Source organism: Gobio gobio (genome assembly GCF_949357685.1).
Source record: "Gobio gobio genome assembly, chromosome: 3".
In the NCBI taxonomy this organism is placed as follows: Eukaryota; Metazoa; Chordata; class Actinopteri; order Cypriniformes; family Gobionidae; genus Gobio; species Gobio gobio.
The window spans coordinates 29,851,882-29,865,714 of NC_137099.1; the positions used below are offsets into that span (position 1 = coordinate 29,851,882).

Genomic DNA, 13,833 nt, shown 5'->3' on the forward strand with positions numbered 1-13,833 from the left:
GTTCTATGTTTTGTACATGATGATACATTGGTATTGGTTTTTTTTATTATTAATTTTTTAAAACTTTAATTAATTTTATTTTATTTGTTTTTTATTTACTTGCTTTTCAATGCTTTGTGATGAATTAGGAATTTAATGTGGCATTAATGAGCACTGCTGCTTTATGACATTTCTTAACGAGCTTTTAAAAGACCTCTTTTTTCAAAGCAGGGATTGGTCACACTCGATCTCATTTGCATTAAGATGTCTATAAACCACCCATCCATTGCAGTTTCCTCGAGCTGCGCGTAGAACTTGTCATACATGACAGTGGAACTTTTCTCCACCTGGCTTCAGAGACAACAAAATGTTTATTTGACAACTTTTGCTTTAAAATATTTTCCTCAATTGAAGTTAGCGATTCTTCTTGACAAACCATGATGGAAGGGACTCCTAGCAGTCGAGTTTTTTGCCATTGGTGGACAGTGGTTGTCGCCTTTGTGTTACTGCCTTTTCTGTCTACTTTAGCAGTGGGAACGATCATGAAATATCAGACTTATGAAGAGGACGCTTTATCCACTGTCATCGGAAACTTGGCAAAGGACATGTTCTTAAATCCCTCAGATGACTGTAACATCAATTTCAAAATGATGAAGCAGTTCAATGCATCTTTTATTAGACTCCGAGAAAAAGACGGACAGCTTACAGTTGGAGAGCGAATAGACAGAGAAAAAATATGTAAGAATGCGGTCCAGTGTCTCATCACATTCGACGTTGTAAGTCTCTCGAATGAGCAATTTAAATTAATTCATATTGAAGTGGAAGTAAAGGACATCAACGACCACGCTCCCGAGTTCCCTAGAAAGGAATCAACTTTGGAAATGTCAGAAAACTCAGCACTTGGCACTAGAATTTCTTTAGATGTTGCTATGGACGAGGACGTGGGTTTGAACTACATTCAAAGCTACCAAATATCTGTCAACAGTCACTTTACTATTGACGTGTTAAGCAGAGCTGATGGGGTTAAATATGCGGAGTTGGTGCTAATGAAAGAACTAGACAGGGAGACACATGCTTCCTATGTTTTGGAGCTCGTCGCAACAGACGGAGGAAATCCATCAAGGTCCAGCAACACAAAGATCAATGTCAAAGTAAAAGACTTTAATGACAATAGCCCTGTATTCGACCGGAACAACTTTTCTGTTGATATACTGGAGGACTCGCCGGTGGGGTTTTTGCTTTTGGACTTAAACGCGGTTGATCCAGACGATGGTTTGAATGGGGAAGTTGTGTATGGGTTCGGAAATCAGGTGCCCTTGGAGATCCGGCAACGTTTCAGCGTTGACCGAAAATCCGGGCAGTTAACGCTCGAGAGCCCGATTGATTTTGAAAGCAAGAAAACATACGAGTTCGATATACAGGCATCTGACTTGGGTCCTAATCCGAGCCCATCCATCTGTAAAGTTGTTGTTCATGTGCAGGATGTAAATGACAACGCACCAGAAATCACCATTACGCCACTACATTACATCACTATGCCCTATGTCACCGCGGAAATAGTGTACATCACAGAGGCTGCTGCTAAAGAAAGCTTTGTGGCTCTGATAAGCACCGCGGACAGGGACTCAGGCGCAAACGGACAAATTCACTGTGCCATCTATGGGCACAATAACTTCAAACTCCAGCAAGCCTATGAGGACAGTTTTATGATTGTAACGACATCTCCACTTGATAGAGAAAAAAATGCGGAATATAACTTAACGGTTGTTGCCGAAGACCTGGGATCACCTCCCTTAAGAACAGTTAAGCAATATACTATAAGGTTGAGTGATGAGAATGACAACGCCCCTGTGTTTAGTAAACCTGTCTATGAAGTGTCCTTGGTGGAGAACAATGCACCAGGTGCATATATCACAACTGTAGTGGCCAGAGACCTCGACTTAGGGCAAAACAGCAAAATCAGCTATAAGCTCCTGGAAACCTACATCATAGGCTCTCCGGTGTCAACATTTGTCTCTCTAGATCCCGCTACGGGCTCACTCTATGCGCTCAAAAGTTTCAACTATGAGATCCTCAAACAGCTACAGCTACATATTCAAGCGAGTGACGGAGGCTCACCACAACTCCAAGGCAGCTCAATCATCAATCTAAAAATAGTTGATCAGAATGATAACGCTCCCTCTATCACACAGCCTGCCCTAAGTAATAGTTCTGCCGAGGTTCTGCTACCCAAAGACGCGCCTTCAGGTTATGTTATAACCCAGATACATGCTAGGGATGCTGACGAAGGTGTCAACGCAGAATTGTCATTCAGAATCTCAGAGGGGGTCTCCTCTTTGTTCTCGATTAATAGAGCCACCGGAAAAATTTATTTGAATCATGAACTCAACTACAAAGTTTACGAGAACTTGAGAATAACAGTAAGTGTCAGTGACAACGGGAGACCTTCACTAACTACAGTAGTCACTATCGATTTCAAGATCATTGCAGGAACTTTTCCCAATGACCGTAATATATCCAGGCACAGAACTGACGAAGAGATTCGGAAAGTGGATCATTCACTCGTTATAATTGTGGCACTGGCGGGGAGCTGCACACTACTACTTTTAGCCATTATACTCATTGTAACTTCTTGTAATAAACGAAAGGAGGATAATCAAGGGGACAGCCATTCTGGAAACGAGGACAGAGTTAAAGGGGACGGAAACCACAGCGACCCACTAATTCCAATTCACAGTGCCATCGTGTTTGATATTCAACCTTACTCAAAAAAGCCAACCTTTTCTAGATTTATCCAGACAGGCAGCGACATTTCCTGCAGCTCTGAAGATGGCATGTGTGTCTTTGATCAAGAGGACAAAAGCTGCGGTGTCAAGTCAGAAGTAAGTTAGCCTAATGTCTGTCTTGCACTTTGAGAATTCTGTATTTGATATCATTATCTGGTTCATATTCTAAAGTTTTTTTTTTTTTTTTTTTTTTTTTTTTTAAATAGGATCATTCCACTCTACCTGGTTATGGTAAAGATGCTATGAAACTAATTAAAAGTTTGAAAGGCACCTCAAGTATATCAGCACGAGACCCTCAATTCAGTGGAAAGGACAGCGGGAATGGAGACAGCGACTTCAAAGACAGTGATTCAGATTTAAGCGGCGATGGACTGGCAAAAGATGAGCATCAAAACAACATTCAAAATGGTAACCCTAAGCATCAGTGGCGCCTAAATGTGTGTGTGTCCATGTAGTGTAAAGCAGTGCGCATTAGTAGCTACACAGAGGCCTTCAGGTGCACACATATAGCCTACTATTATAATGCAACTTTAAGCTCCCATTTCAGTGTTAAGTTGTGGATATTTTCAGCAATCAGTTTGCTTCTTAAAGAGCACCTATTATGGCATTTAAAATGTTCCAAATATTGTTTTAGAAGTCCCCAACAACAGTTTTGCATGCATGCAATGACAAAAAAGACTTTAGTTTTCTTATAATATGCATTTATTTTTACCTGTTTTGAAAGCGATTCTCAAATGATTCCTTTAGTGATTCTCTTTTCAAAACCCCGCCTTTACATGACGCTAATCTGCGGTGATTGGTCCGATGACCCAGTCAGTATAGTCTGTGCAGAGCCATAGAGAGAGAGAGAGTTTTTTTATTTTGTTTTTATTTATTTTTTTTATTCAGTTTTCAAAGAAACAAATATACAATGACATTTAACATCAAACAAAAAACAAACAGAAATTGAAATCGGGGGAGGATACGCACAACAGATCTTACATTGTACAAGGTAAAACATTACATTTTGCAAATTACTTTTTCCAGTATGAGAGATGTTTTAATACATTTCTTATTTCTAGTAATTAAATTCAGTGAGTCATAAAAAAATTTAATATCTTTACAGAAAAACTTAAATGCAGGTTTTATAGACATTACTTTAGCTTTATGAATATGAAACTTCCCAAGAAGGATAATTAACTTCAATGTGTTATCAATGACATCAGATCCAGTATTACAGTCTAAGAAAAGAATCATAGATTTTTCTATTTTGATTATTTTGTAAAATGTATCAAAAATCAACATAGAAATCTGCTTCCAGAAGTCTTCTGAATATTTACAATTACAGAATAAATGTATGAGATTTTCAGGTTCGATTTTACAAAAAGAACATTGTGGTGAGAAATCTTCTTTAATTTTTTTTAGAAACATATTAGGCTACATGGATAATACCTGTGCAGTATTTTAAAATGAATTTCCTTTACCTTATTTGGCAATAAAAACGTATTGCTTACTGACCAAATTTTCTCAATTGAAGTTATAGGGAAAAATTGTTTCCATTTCATAAGTGCTTTTGGGTAACAACTGATATCTCGAGTAATACAATTTCTGATGTAAGCGTTATTACACTTCGTATCCAATATATTAACACATCCAATGACAAGTTTTGGAGTCTCCCGGCACGCTGAATTGTAACTGAGATGAGCTTTCATAAGGTGAAGTAATTTAGTGGAAATGCTTTTCACCACCATATGGAAATCTTTATACGAATACTCAATCCTTGACAGAGAATTAAATTGCTGATAAGTGTAAATCTCACCATCACCATTTAGTAAGTCAGAAATAAATATAATTCCCTTATTGAACCATTCTCTTTTAAATATACTCTTTATTTTATATAACATGTTGGTTATTCCATAATATGCATGAGTGTGGAGAGAAATTATGTTTAAATGCTATTTTCCATGCTTCTAGTGATTGTTTGTGAAAATTAGACAATTTGATGGTAAGTTTGCTACATTTGAAGTCACAAGATAGTAAAAATTTTAAGCCACCACATTTTTCAAAAAACAGGTTGGGAATAGAGAGAGAGAGTTGCGACAACGGAAGTTCAAAACGCTTGATAGTCACGTGATTCATGTAGACCTCGAATAGTTCCAGGAAGTGCTTTGGCGGGCCATTCAAAATGATAGTCACAGTGACAGAACTGCGATTTTTGGTAATTAATAGTCAATAAATGCATTGATTTTCAATAATTTTATTACACATCGACATGTGTATGTAGCATGAGTATGTAGTTACAGCGATGTTGTTTTTAAAATATAAAACAATTTAATGATGAATAATCTACACAAGCAGGCTTTAATGTACAAGTTATTTTGATTAAGATGTGCTGATAATAAAATCTTACTGATTAAACGTCTTACCTTTTAAAAGTGCATCACAAACGGTCTGTTCTACTGTAACTCTATGGTGCAGCCGCTACTTCCGGGAACTATTGAGAGTCTCCACGAGCTGCCATTGCTGTAAAAAAAAAACGTTCCATTGGAGTCTATGGAGTTGTCGCAACTCTCTCTCTCTATGGCTCTGAGTCTGTGCAGATATTTTCGGAAACGGAACGCCCATCAAAGTCTTATAGTGACAGTAATTTGTTAATATGTGTCAGGAGTTATGAATATGAAAACCGCGTCGGTACCGTTTGATTGTAATATGAGCCTCAGCTGATCTCATTCATAAAAAAAACTCCTCTATTCTCCTCACGAAGACTCGCGACAAATCAACATCCCTCAGGGCTTTTAGTTCAAAAGTGTGCAGATGAGGAGACATATTGATAGATTCTCATATGTCTGTGTCAAATTTCTAAACAGAGGAGTATTTTTTATTCAATACTTCCTCAAAATGCGCAGATGTCTCTTCTGTGTTGTTTTCAATTCATACTGGCAGCCGGAGGGCGCTCTGTGCACATGTAGTCCATATATGGTACAGACAGACGAAGAAGATACCATGTGCCATAATAGAAGTCCATAATAAAAGCTTCCTGAGATCGCGAAACATGCAAATAGAGACATTTGAAGACTAATAAACACACAATCGCGACGATGTATGGTTTGTCTTCAAGCCACTTAGTCTTCAAATGCTCATCCTTGGGCAGATGAAAGAAGTTTGCTTTTGAGTCGCACTTCAGAACACAGCGTCTCGTCGCCATGATGTTTTCTAGTTTTCACTGGCGTCTTGGAGCGCAATAAGTGGGCGTATCGTATTCCAATAACTTGACAAGTTGACGTCATCTAGTCAGAGAAAAAGCTTCGGTCTTCTAACGATTCTTAAAAATGACTCAGAGTCGACTCTTACTTTTGAAAGAAAATAACTATATATACGGTGCACTGTCATATTTCAAACTTTGCATGATGTTTTTGTTCACTTAGATCTATGTTACACACTAGCCTACATGAAAGGTAAATTTCAAAATTCCATGATAGGTGCTCTTTAAATTCAGTTTAACATCATTGAAAGGGCAAATGTTATCATTCAACCGAACTGTTGCCTATACATTTTAAACGCATTATGTTTTTCTTCCATGCAAGAAATGCACGTGGGTAGCCAAAATTAGGAGATCAAGCCTTCCTTTGGAGGACAGACTCCAACCCCCCACATCATTTGCATCCATAGTTTTCCATACATTTATGAAACTATATGCAAAAGACTAAGCTCATTAATATTAACCAGTGGTACCTTATAACCTACTGTTCATAGCTGTACAGTGTGAATGTGTGCTGGAGGTGAATGGCCATTGTTCCATGCTATTTGGCACTGGGAGCAATATTGTTTTATATTTGCTCAGATATTTTTGAATTACCTTTAATATAACAGAAAATGTTCTGGAGATTATATAAAAGAGCACATCTCTGAGACTAAAATGTCAACTATTTGAAATTAAGATAGAAATAAAAAGATAAAAATAGTGTAAACCAAATGAACAATTAGAAAAGTAGTAGTATAACAGCAAATTGAATTGCTTTTATTCTACAAAAATGTAAATTCGGTCTCCCAAAATGTGATTTGTGTGACAATTCACAAGCATAAATGAACACACAGTATTTATTTGATAATTGCATCCTGCCTGAAAGTTTGCTTTCTTGTGTTAGATACAGTTACATAGAGATTGAGCGCTGCACGTTTTACTGTCTAATTTCCTCACTTACTTTAGTGTTCCTCTTTGGAAGTTGGGATTCTTTTGCAGGTAGATTTTGCCACTATATAAAAATGTAGTAGTTGTAGTATTGTATTAAATTATATTTATGGTTATTTCGATTTTTGTTCCTCTTTTTTTTCCAATTTACTGGTTGATAATTATTGTGTTTCTTATTTTAGTCTAATAGGTGTTCCTGATATATGTTGCATATGCAACAATACATAAAATAATTACAATTTGTATGTATATACATACATATGCAGGGCAAAAACGTTTATTGCATCTTTGCAAATAATATCAAGTCTTAAAGACATAGCAAATAACCTATATCAGAAATGTGATTTTATTGAGAGACAAGAGAGGTATTAGCTGACATATATGAGTGGCATTTATAATACCTACATTGTCATAATGTCTGTTTTTATAGACATAGCTTATACTTACTGATAATGATCTTCTTTTGTTTATCAAGGTCTGTGGGCATGCACAAGCGAGTGCAAGATTTTGGGCCATTCAGATGACTGCTGGTGTCCAACTGCTGGCATGACAAACAACAGTTTAGCACATCCCTTTGCTAAGATGGGTTCACTTCAACAAGACACTCTCAGGAGGGAAAAATACTACCATGCCCATATTCCAAAAACAGTGGGATTGCAGAATGTCTGTGAGAAAGTAATGCACAGAGAATATGACTATATGACTATAGTTAATTCACCTCAACAAGTTGGAGTACATTAAATTAACAATATTATAATCCCAGTCTATTCACCAACAGCAACACACTGTTCCACACTTGAAGTGTAACGTTAACAAAACAGCTGTATACAGGCAATTTGTTTATTGTGTGGGCATGTGTGAAAAGTGTGTTGCTCTTATAACATTTTTTAACACAGTCAGCTGACCTTGTAGATAATATTTTGTTTATTATCCTAAAATAAAGGATAAAGTCCTTTTGAAAAAGATGAGTATATTTTTATAATGCCACTGATAATTAAACAATGACTAAAATTATATTGGCTACTTAATTTTAAAAGCATGTTGATATATTTTTCATAATTCAAAATGGCCATTGTTAAGGAATTAAAGATTTATCCGAATTCAAAATGTGTCTGTTTATATATTTATTTGTATATTATGTCTGTAATGTAAAGAGAATAAACTGTAAAACATGTTTGAGTTGCATTTGGTTAAATGTCTCATTTTATTCATTAATTAGGGGTTCGAGCCTGAAAGGCTGAAACCCTATTGTATCTGTTAAATTTCCCATGATGCAAAACTTCACCAAATTAGCTGAGCACGTGTGTCACGTTCTAAAGAAGCATGCAAACTTTTATGGAGATCGGTTCACCATTAGAGGTACTATAGTTTAAAAAGTTTTTAAAAACAACACCACATTTCCATGATAAATGAGTTGAAAATGCAAAAATCGACCTTTTTCCTCTCCGATGTGCATTTCAAAACGCTTGATAAAGTTTTTGTAACCAGTACCTCAAAAATCAAGTTCTCAGACCCTATAGTTTATTTTTTATAGGCTTTTTAAGGCCCTTTTTAATGCCCTCTGTTATTAGGGGTTCAAGCCTGAAAGGCTAATTTCACGGTCCCTAAAGGCCGCCAAAACGTTCGAGGTGGGAGGAGCCACTTTTACTTAATTGGCCATAACTCATCAACGGAACGAGATATTTTCACCAAACTCAGCACGCCTATGTAACAGCTCATTCTGTGGCCACGTGAAAAAGGACGCAGCGACTGGCCACTTGGTGGCATCTGGAATACATTTGGACAAAATGATTCTTTACTGAATCTCTCATATGATCTTTTATAAATTACTTTTGGTTTCCCAAGTTTTATAAGTGTTTACATGCTGGCTAAATAAAACATAATATATTTTATGCATATGTGCTTAAAGGCCTTAAACTGCTTGAACCCCAATAAATGCTGCTCGCAGCTTTAATTCTAATAATAATTCTATTAGTTCTAATGTGTTCTGGAATTTCCAGACCTCTAAGCATGGTGTCTGATATGCCTGTGACAGTGTATCACAGTCTAATAATCCATATTAATCCATATTAATACAAAAGGGGGAAAAAAGAGTCCTAGAACACACACACAATTTCAGATGCAGCTTTAGTTGGATTCAGGTGGTGTTTATTACTTTAGAAAGAGACAATGTTCTCGTTTCAGAAAGCATTTGTTACGTATGTTTTAGGTTTTGTTCATGTTCATGCCTATTTTGCAGTTTCTCATAGTCATTTTCCCTGTTATCCCTTACGAAAAAGAAGTATACTTCAAGTTCTTTTTATGAAGGATACTTAAGTAATGTTCAAATATATTTTAACCCTCTGGTCCTCTTCGTTTAGGGGTCACACTTGTCTCCTTCGCGGTCAAAAGTGACCGAAGCCTTAAAGGTCCCATGGCATGAAATTTTCATTTTATGAGGTTTTTCAACATTAATATGAGTTCCCCTAGCCTGAATATTGTCCCCAAGTGGATAGAAATGTTGATCGGTGTAAACCCGAGTTCTGGCTGTCTTTCTCTGCCTTTGAGAAAATGACAGGCCAGACTAGCCAATCCTGAAGTCTCCTGGTTTGACGTCCAAGCAGGAACGGTTACCTCCCTTTCCTCCACCCAGAGAATCTGGCACGCCTATGCAAACGCTCGAGAGATCATTGCATCATTGCTTGTGAACGAGTGAACACTGGCAGTTTCTCAGTGTTTGGATGTACAAATGAAAACAGAAGTCTTTTTTCAGTTCCTTCTGATCTGTGATCTGTGATCAGTGATTTCTTATGTGTAGCTAATTATTTATTATTCATGCACACGCTGCGGCTTCTCTCTCTCCCGACAGAACGGTGTTTTCGTGTTTTCTATCTTGTGAGTCAGTGTTTTTATACGTCCTCGTCGCGTCTATCGGTTCTACAATGTGCATACAGTCGTTACATCTTTAGAGATAAACCTTACACACGCCGAGGCTCGGGCTGCACTGATCGGTCGGCCTCCAACATCCCCGACCCCCAGTACTGCATCTGGCCCACAGCGGAGGCACCAAACGCGGTGCGAGATTAAGCAGAAGGGGGGTAAGCGTGAGGGTATCCGGCTAGGCTAGCCAGCTTTCCCCACAATAAACTGGATTACATTCGATTACTGCTGTTGTGTCTTTGTTTGCGCTGTGTACTCAATGCGCGTCACTGGCGCTTTCCATATGATAGGAACATCTAAAAATAATGGTATTATCAACACTTACTCATAACTCGTTCATCTCGACAGCTGTAATGGTACATTGCATGTGTTACAAAGTTGGTAATAATGATGAAGACGGACTCGGCGTGACTGGGACTCGTGTTTATTCAGAACTCTCAGATACAAACACAATAAACTCGCGCTGACTGACAGCGCTCTCATAACTCAGTAGTTACTATAAATAACTTTGTTAGCAATCGCTGAGCTCAGTCTCTGGTAACATTAGTGATGTCCGGTTCGCGAACGATCTTTCTTTTGAACCGGTTCTTTTTAGTGAACCGAATCAGTTCACCAAATCGGACTGAATCGTTCTAAACGGTTCGCGTCTCCAGTCAGCGCTGATCCATAATTTACTAAAGTTACTAACTTTCTGACATGAGTGACAGCCCCTCCGACTAGAAATAGACTAATAACCTGAAGTATATGCTGTAACTAAAACAGTTCACTGAACTGAGACTGACAGAACCGATGTGAAGTGAACTCCGGTCCATCCGTCTCTCTGGCAGCAGCTCGTGCGTCATAGACCTCGTTAAACCACACCCCCTCCGCTCATATCAAATGCAAAGATGTCAGCCAATCACAACAGTGGGCGTTTTTACTGAAGTCTCACAGCAGACACGCCTCTTGTAACAGGGCCTTCAGCCACAGGGCAAACAGCAGTATAGAAAAAAATGCCTTTTATTTCTAAATTATGATATTTTATGATGTAAAAATCATACTAACAATATAAGTACACCTCAGGAAACATTAAAAAATAATAGAAAAATGCCATGCCATGGGACCTTTAAAATGTCACTTTTTTTTTTTTTCAGGAAAACCAATGTAATATATTTTTGTTCAATAATATGTTTTGATTATTATTTAGAATTTTGAAGGGATTCTATGGTACTATGCAATAATTATACAATTTTAATGAGCAATTTTTTCCATTAGAATTTATATTTTATTTTTTAATTTTAATTTTTTTTCCCAAAAATGCAACATTTCACATTACAATAGAGTGCAGGCCTTTAAAATCAATTTTTTGAAGTGAGAATAGCGCCTTCTGGAGGCGTTAAAAAAATAAAAACGTGTAATGTCGTGTAACCATCTGTAGGCTATAGCTCCCTATAATAGAGAGGCTTTTTGATTCCACAATTAAGACACAATTTCTTAATTTAATTAGGTTTTTCATTTAGATATATATTCAGACATTCTAAAAGACTACTTTTAGTCAAGGTTTAGATATTTTTGTTAGATAAGTATCAGGTTTTGCATTATGATTACAATAAAACAATAACATTTGGTTAGAAAGGGAACACAATGCAAGCATTTCTGTTACTCAGTATCTGATGATTAAAAAATCTAACAAAATAAGGGATGGATAGTGATAATTCAAAACACTTTATACAGACATTTTGCAATTAATTGGCAATTTATTCAGTTTAATTTTATAAATGGTAATAAAAGGGAACAGAAATTATGATCTAACAGCAAAAACATAATAAAATAACATAACAGCAAACAATCATTATCAAACTGTAGGTTAAAAAAGAGGAATAAAAATGTAATAATAATACATATTATTTTAACTATATACATACAAATTGTAATTATTTTATGTATTGTTGCATATGCAACATATCAGGAACACCTATTAGGCTAAAATAAGAAACACAATAATTATCAAACAGGAAATTGAAGAAAAAGAGGAACAAAAATCGAAATAACCATAAATATAATTTTAATTATTTACATTCAAACTGTAGCCTAATTATTTTACACATTGCTGCACATGCAACAGATAATAACACCGTGTCTCTTGCACACTGGAAGTTTGCAATTTTTGCAAAAACAGCCGGTTTTTACATCCTTTGGCCAGCACATTTGGCACATTTTTCTTTTTTCTGAGTGACTGGTCGTAGAGGGATGTGTTGTAGAGGAACTAGCTCTGGACACACCAGCCGATGAGGGACCAGCTGTTGAGGCACCAGTCGATGAGGGACCAGCTCTGGACGCACCAACCGATGAGGGACCAGCCGTGGAGGAACCAGCCGATGAGGGACCAGCTCTGGACGCACCAACCGATGAGGGATCAGCTGTGGAGGCACCAGTCGATGAGGGACCAGCTCTGGACGCACCAACCGATGAGGGACCAGCCGTGGAGGAACCAGCCGATGAGGGACCAGCCGTGGAGGAACCAGCTTCCTCATCTCTGGAATCCTGCACTTTTCTTAGGAAACTCACAGAGGCTGGTGTGCGAGGAATGTTCTGCCTTCTTTTCATGAAGGGGTACACCAGCGCTTTCCCCAGCTCCTCCAGAAAAAGCCTCCTCCTGTAGCTTTTTTTGCCTGTCCCCAGGTGGGATTGATTTCCCTCCACAGCACGAATGAATTGTAGGCCGAGACATCGATAATATTGAAGAAGAGAGCCATGGGCCAGCGAGCTGTCTTCCGTCCACATGTGTATGTTCCAACAACCTGAGGTTTCGCTCGTGTTATGCTCCTGGAGGTTTGCCACTGTACACCTGCATATTGTAGCTGTAGCTGCTTTTGGCATCACAGGCTGCCCAGATTTTGAGACCATATTTAGATGGTTTGCTTGGCATATATTGCTTGAACTGGCACCGGCCTCTAAAGCCAAGCAAGCATTCGTCCACGGTTACATTCAAGCCAGGGTTATACATCACGGGAAGCCTTTCTACCCATTTTTCCCAAAGTTCACGGATGGGTGCCAGCTTGTCAGATTCTCTCCTTGCAGCTCTGGTTGTTTTGTCGTCAAAACGGACCACACTTGACAATCTGTTAAAATCTTTCAGAGGCATGGTGGCCCGAAAAATTGCTCTCCCCATCTCACCATGCCACAGACTTCGTGTTGCATCATCATGGGACTTAAAAACTCCGGCAAGAATGAGAAGACCCATAAAAGCTTCCATTTCAGTCCAGTCTATGTTAGTCCACTGATCACCAAACACCCGTTGCCCTTACAAATTTGTCATTCTAACTAGGATGTTCTGAATTGAGCTTGGGAAATATAACTCAAATGTTGACTTTAATGTCTTCAGCTCTTGAACAAGCATATCTTTTGGGACCAGGTGTCTTTCTGATGATCTCCTCTCCTCATGCTCTTCCTGGAGTTTGTGGTGGAGGAGACGAATTCCAAAGTTTTTCTCCATTTTTAGAGAAGAAAGTTGGATCTCCCTCAGGGCCTTCCTCCTCTAAATCCTCATCTGAATCCTGCTCCTCTGTGATCTCAAAATCTTGTTCAGCCTCTGTAAAATCTTCCTCTACATCATAAGTGTCATCTGGTTCACTACATTCTTCATTTTCACTTGACTGAAGCAAGTATTCCAGGGTCTCTTGAGCAGTGTATCTTCTTGTAATTTTGCTGAAGAATGAACTGTGGACAGGCCTTCACTGTTTTTGGTGCTAACTGATTCTGTGATTGGCCTGGTGGCTACCGGGGGAAAATCTTTGATAAAACTAGTAGCCTTGGCAGCAGGCAGGGGTGAAAGTGATTGTTTTATAAACAAATACTGTGACTGGCCAGGAGTATGTGCGTGTGTGTAAGAGAGAGAATAAGAGTCTCTTTTGGATTTGTGATTTATTGATTTTATTTCAATAAATACAGTCTTGCCTGTTAATTTCTGTCTCTCTCTCTCTCTCTCTCTCTCTCTGCATG

At 38.1% G+C, this 13,833-nt stretch overlaps 1 protein-coding gene across 1 annotated transcript; it reads left to right on the plus strand.

Annotated features, from left to right (window-relative positions):
* Positions 1–521: 521 nt before the first annotated feature.
* On the plus strand, positions 522–12,493 carry LOC307124140 (protocadherin-8-like; the record flags this gene model as incomplete). Its single annotated transcript, XM_079813179.1, has 5 exons — positions 522–2,861; positions 2,972–3,173; positions 7,409–7,665; positions 8,934–8,946; positions 12,078–12,493. 5 exons carry the CDS (start codon positions 522–524, stop codon positions 12,491–12,493), a joined length of 3,228 nt encoding a protein of 1,075 aa, XP_079669305.1.
* Positions 12,494–13,833: the final 1,340 nt, after the last annotated feature.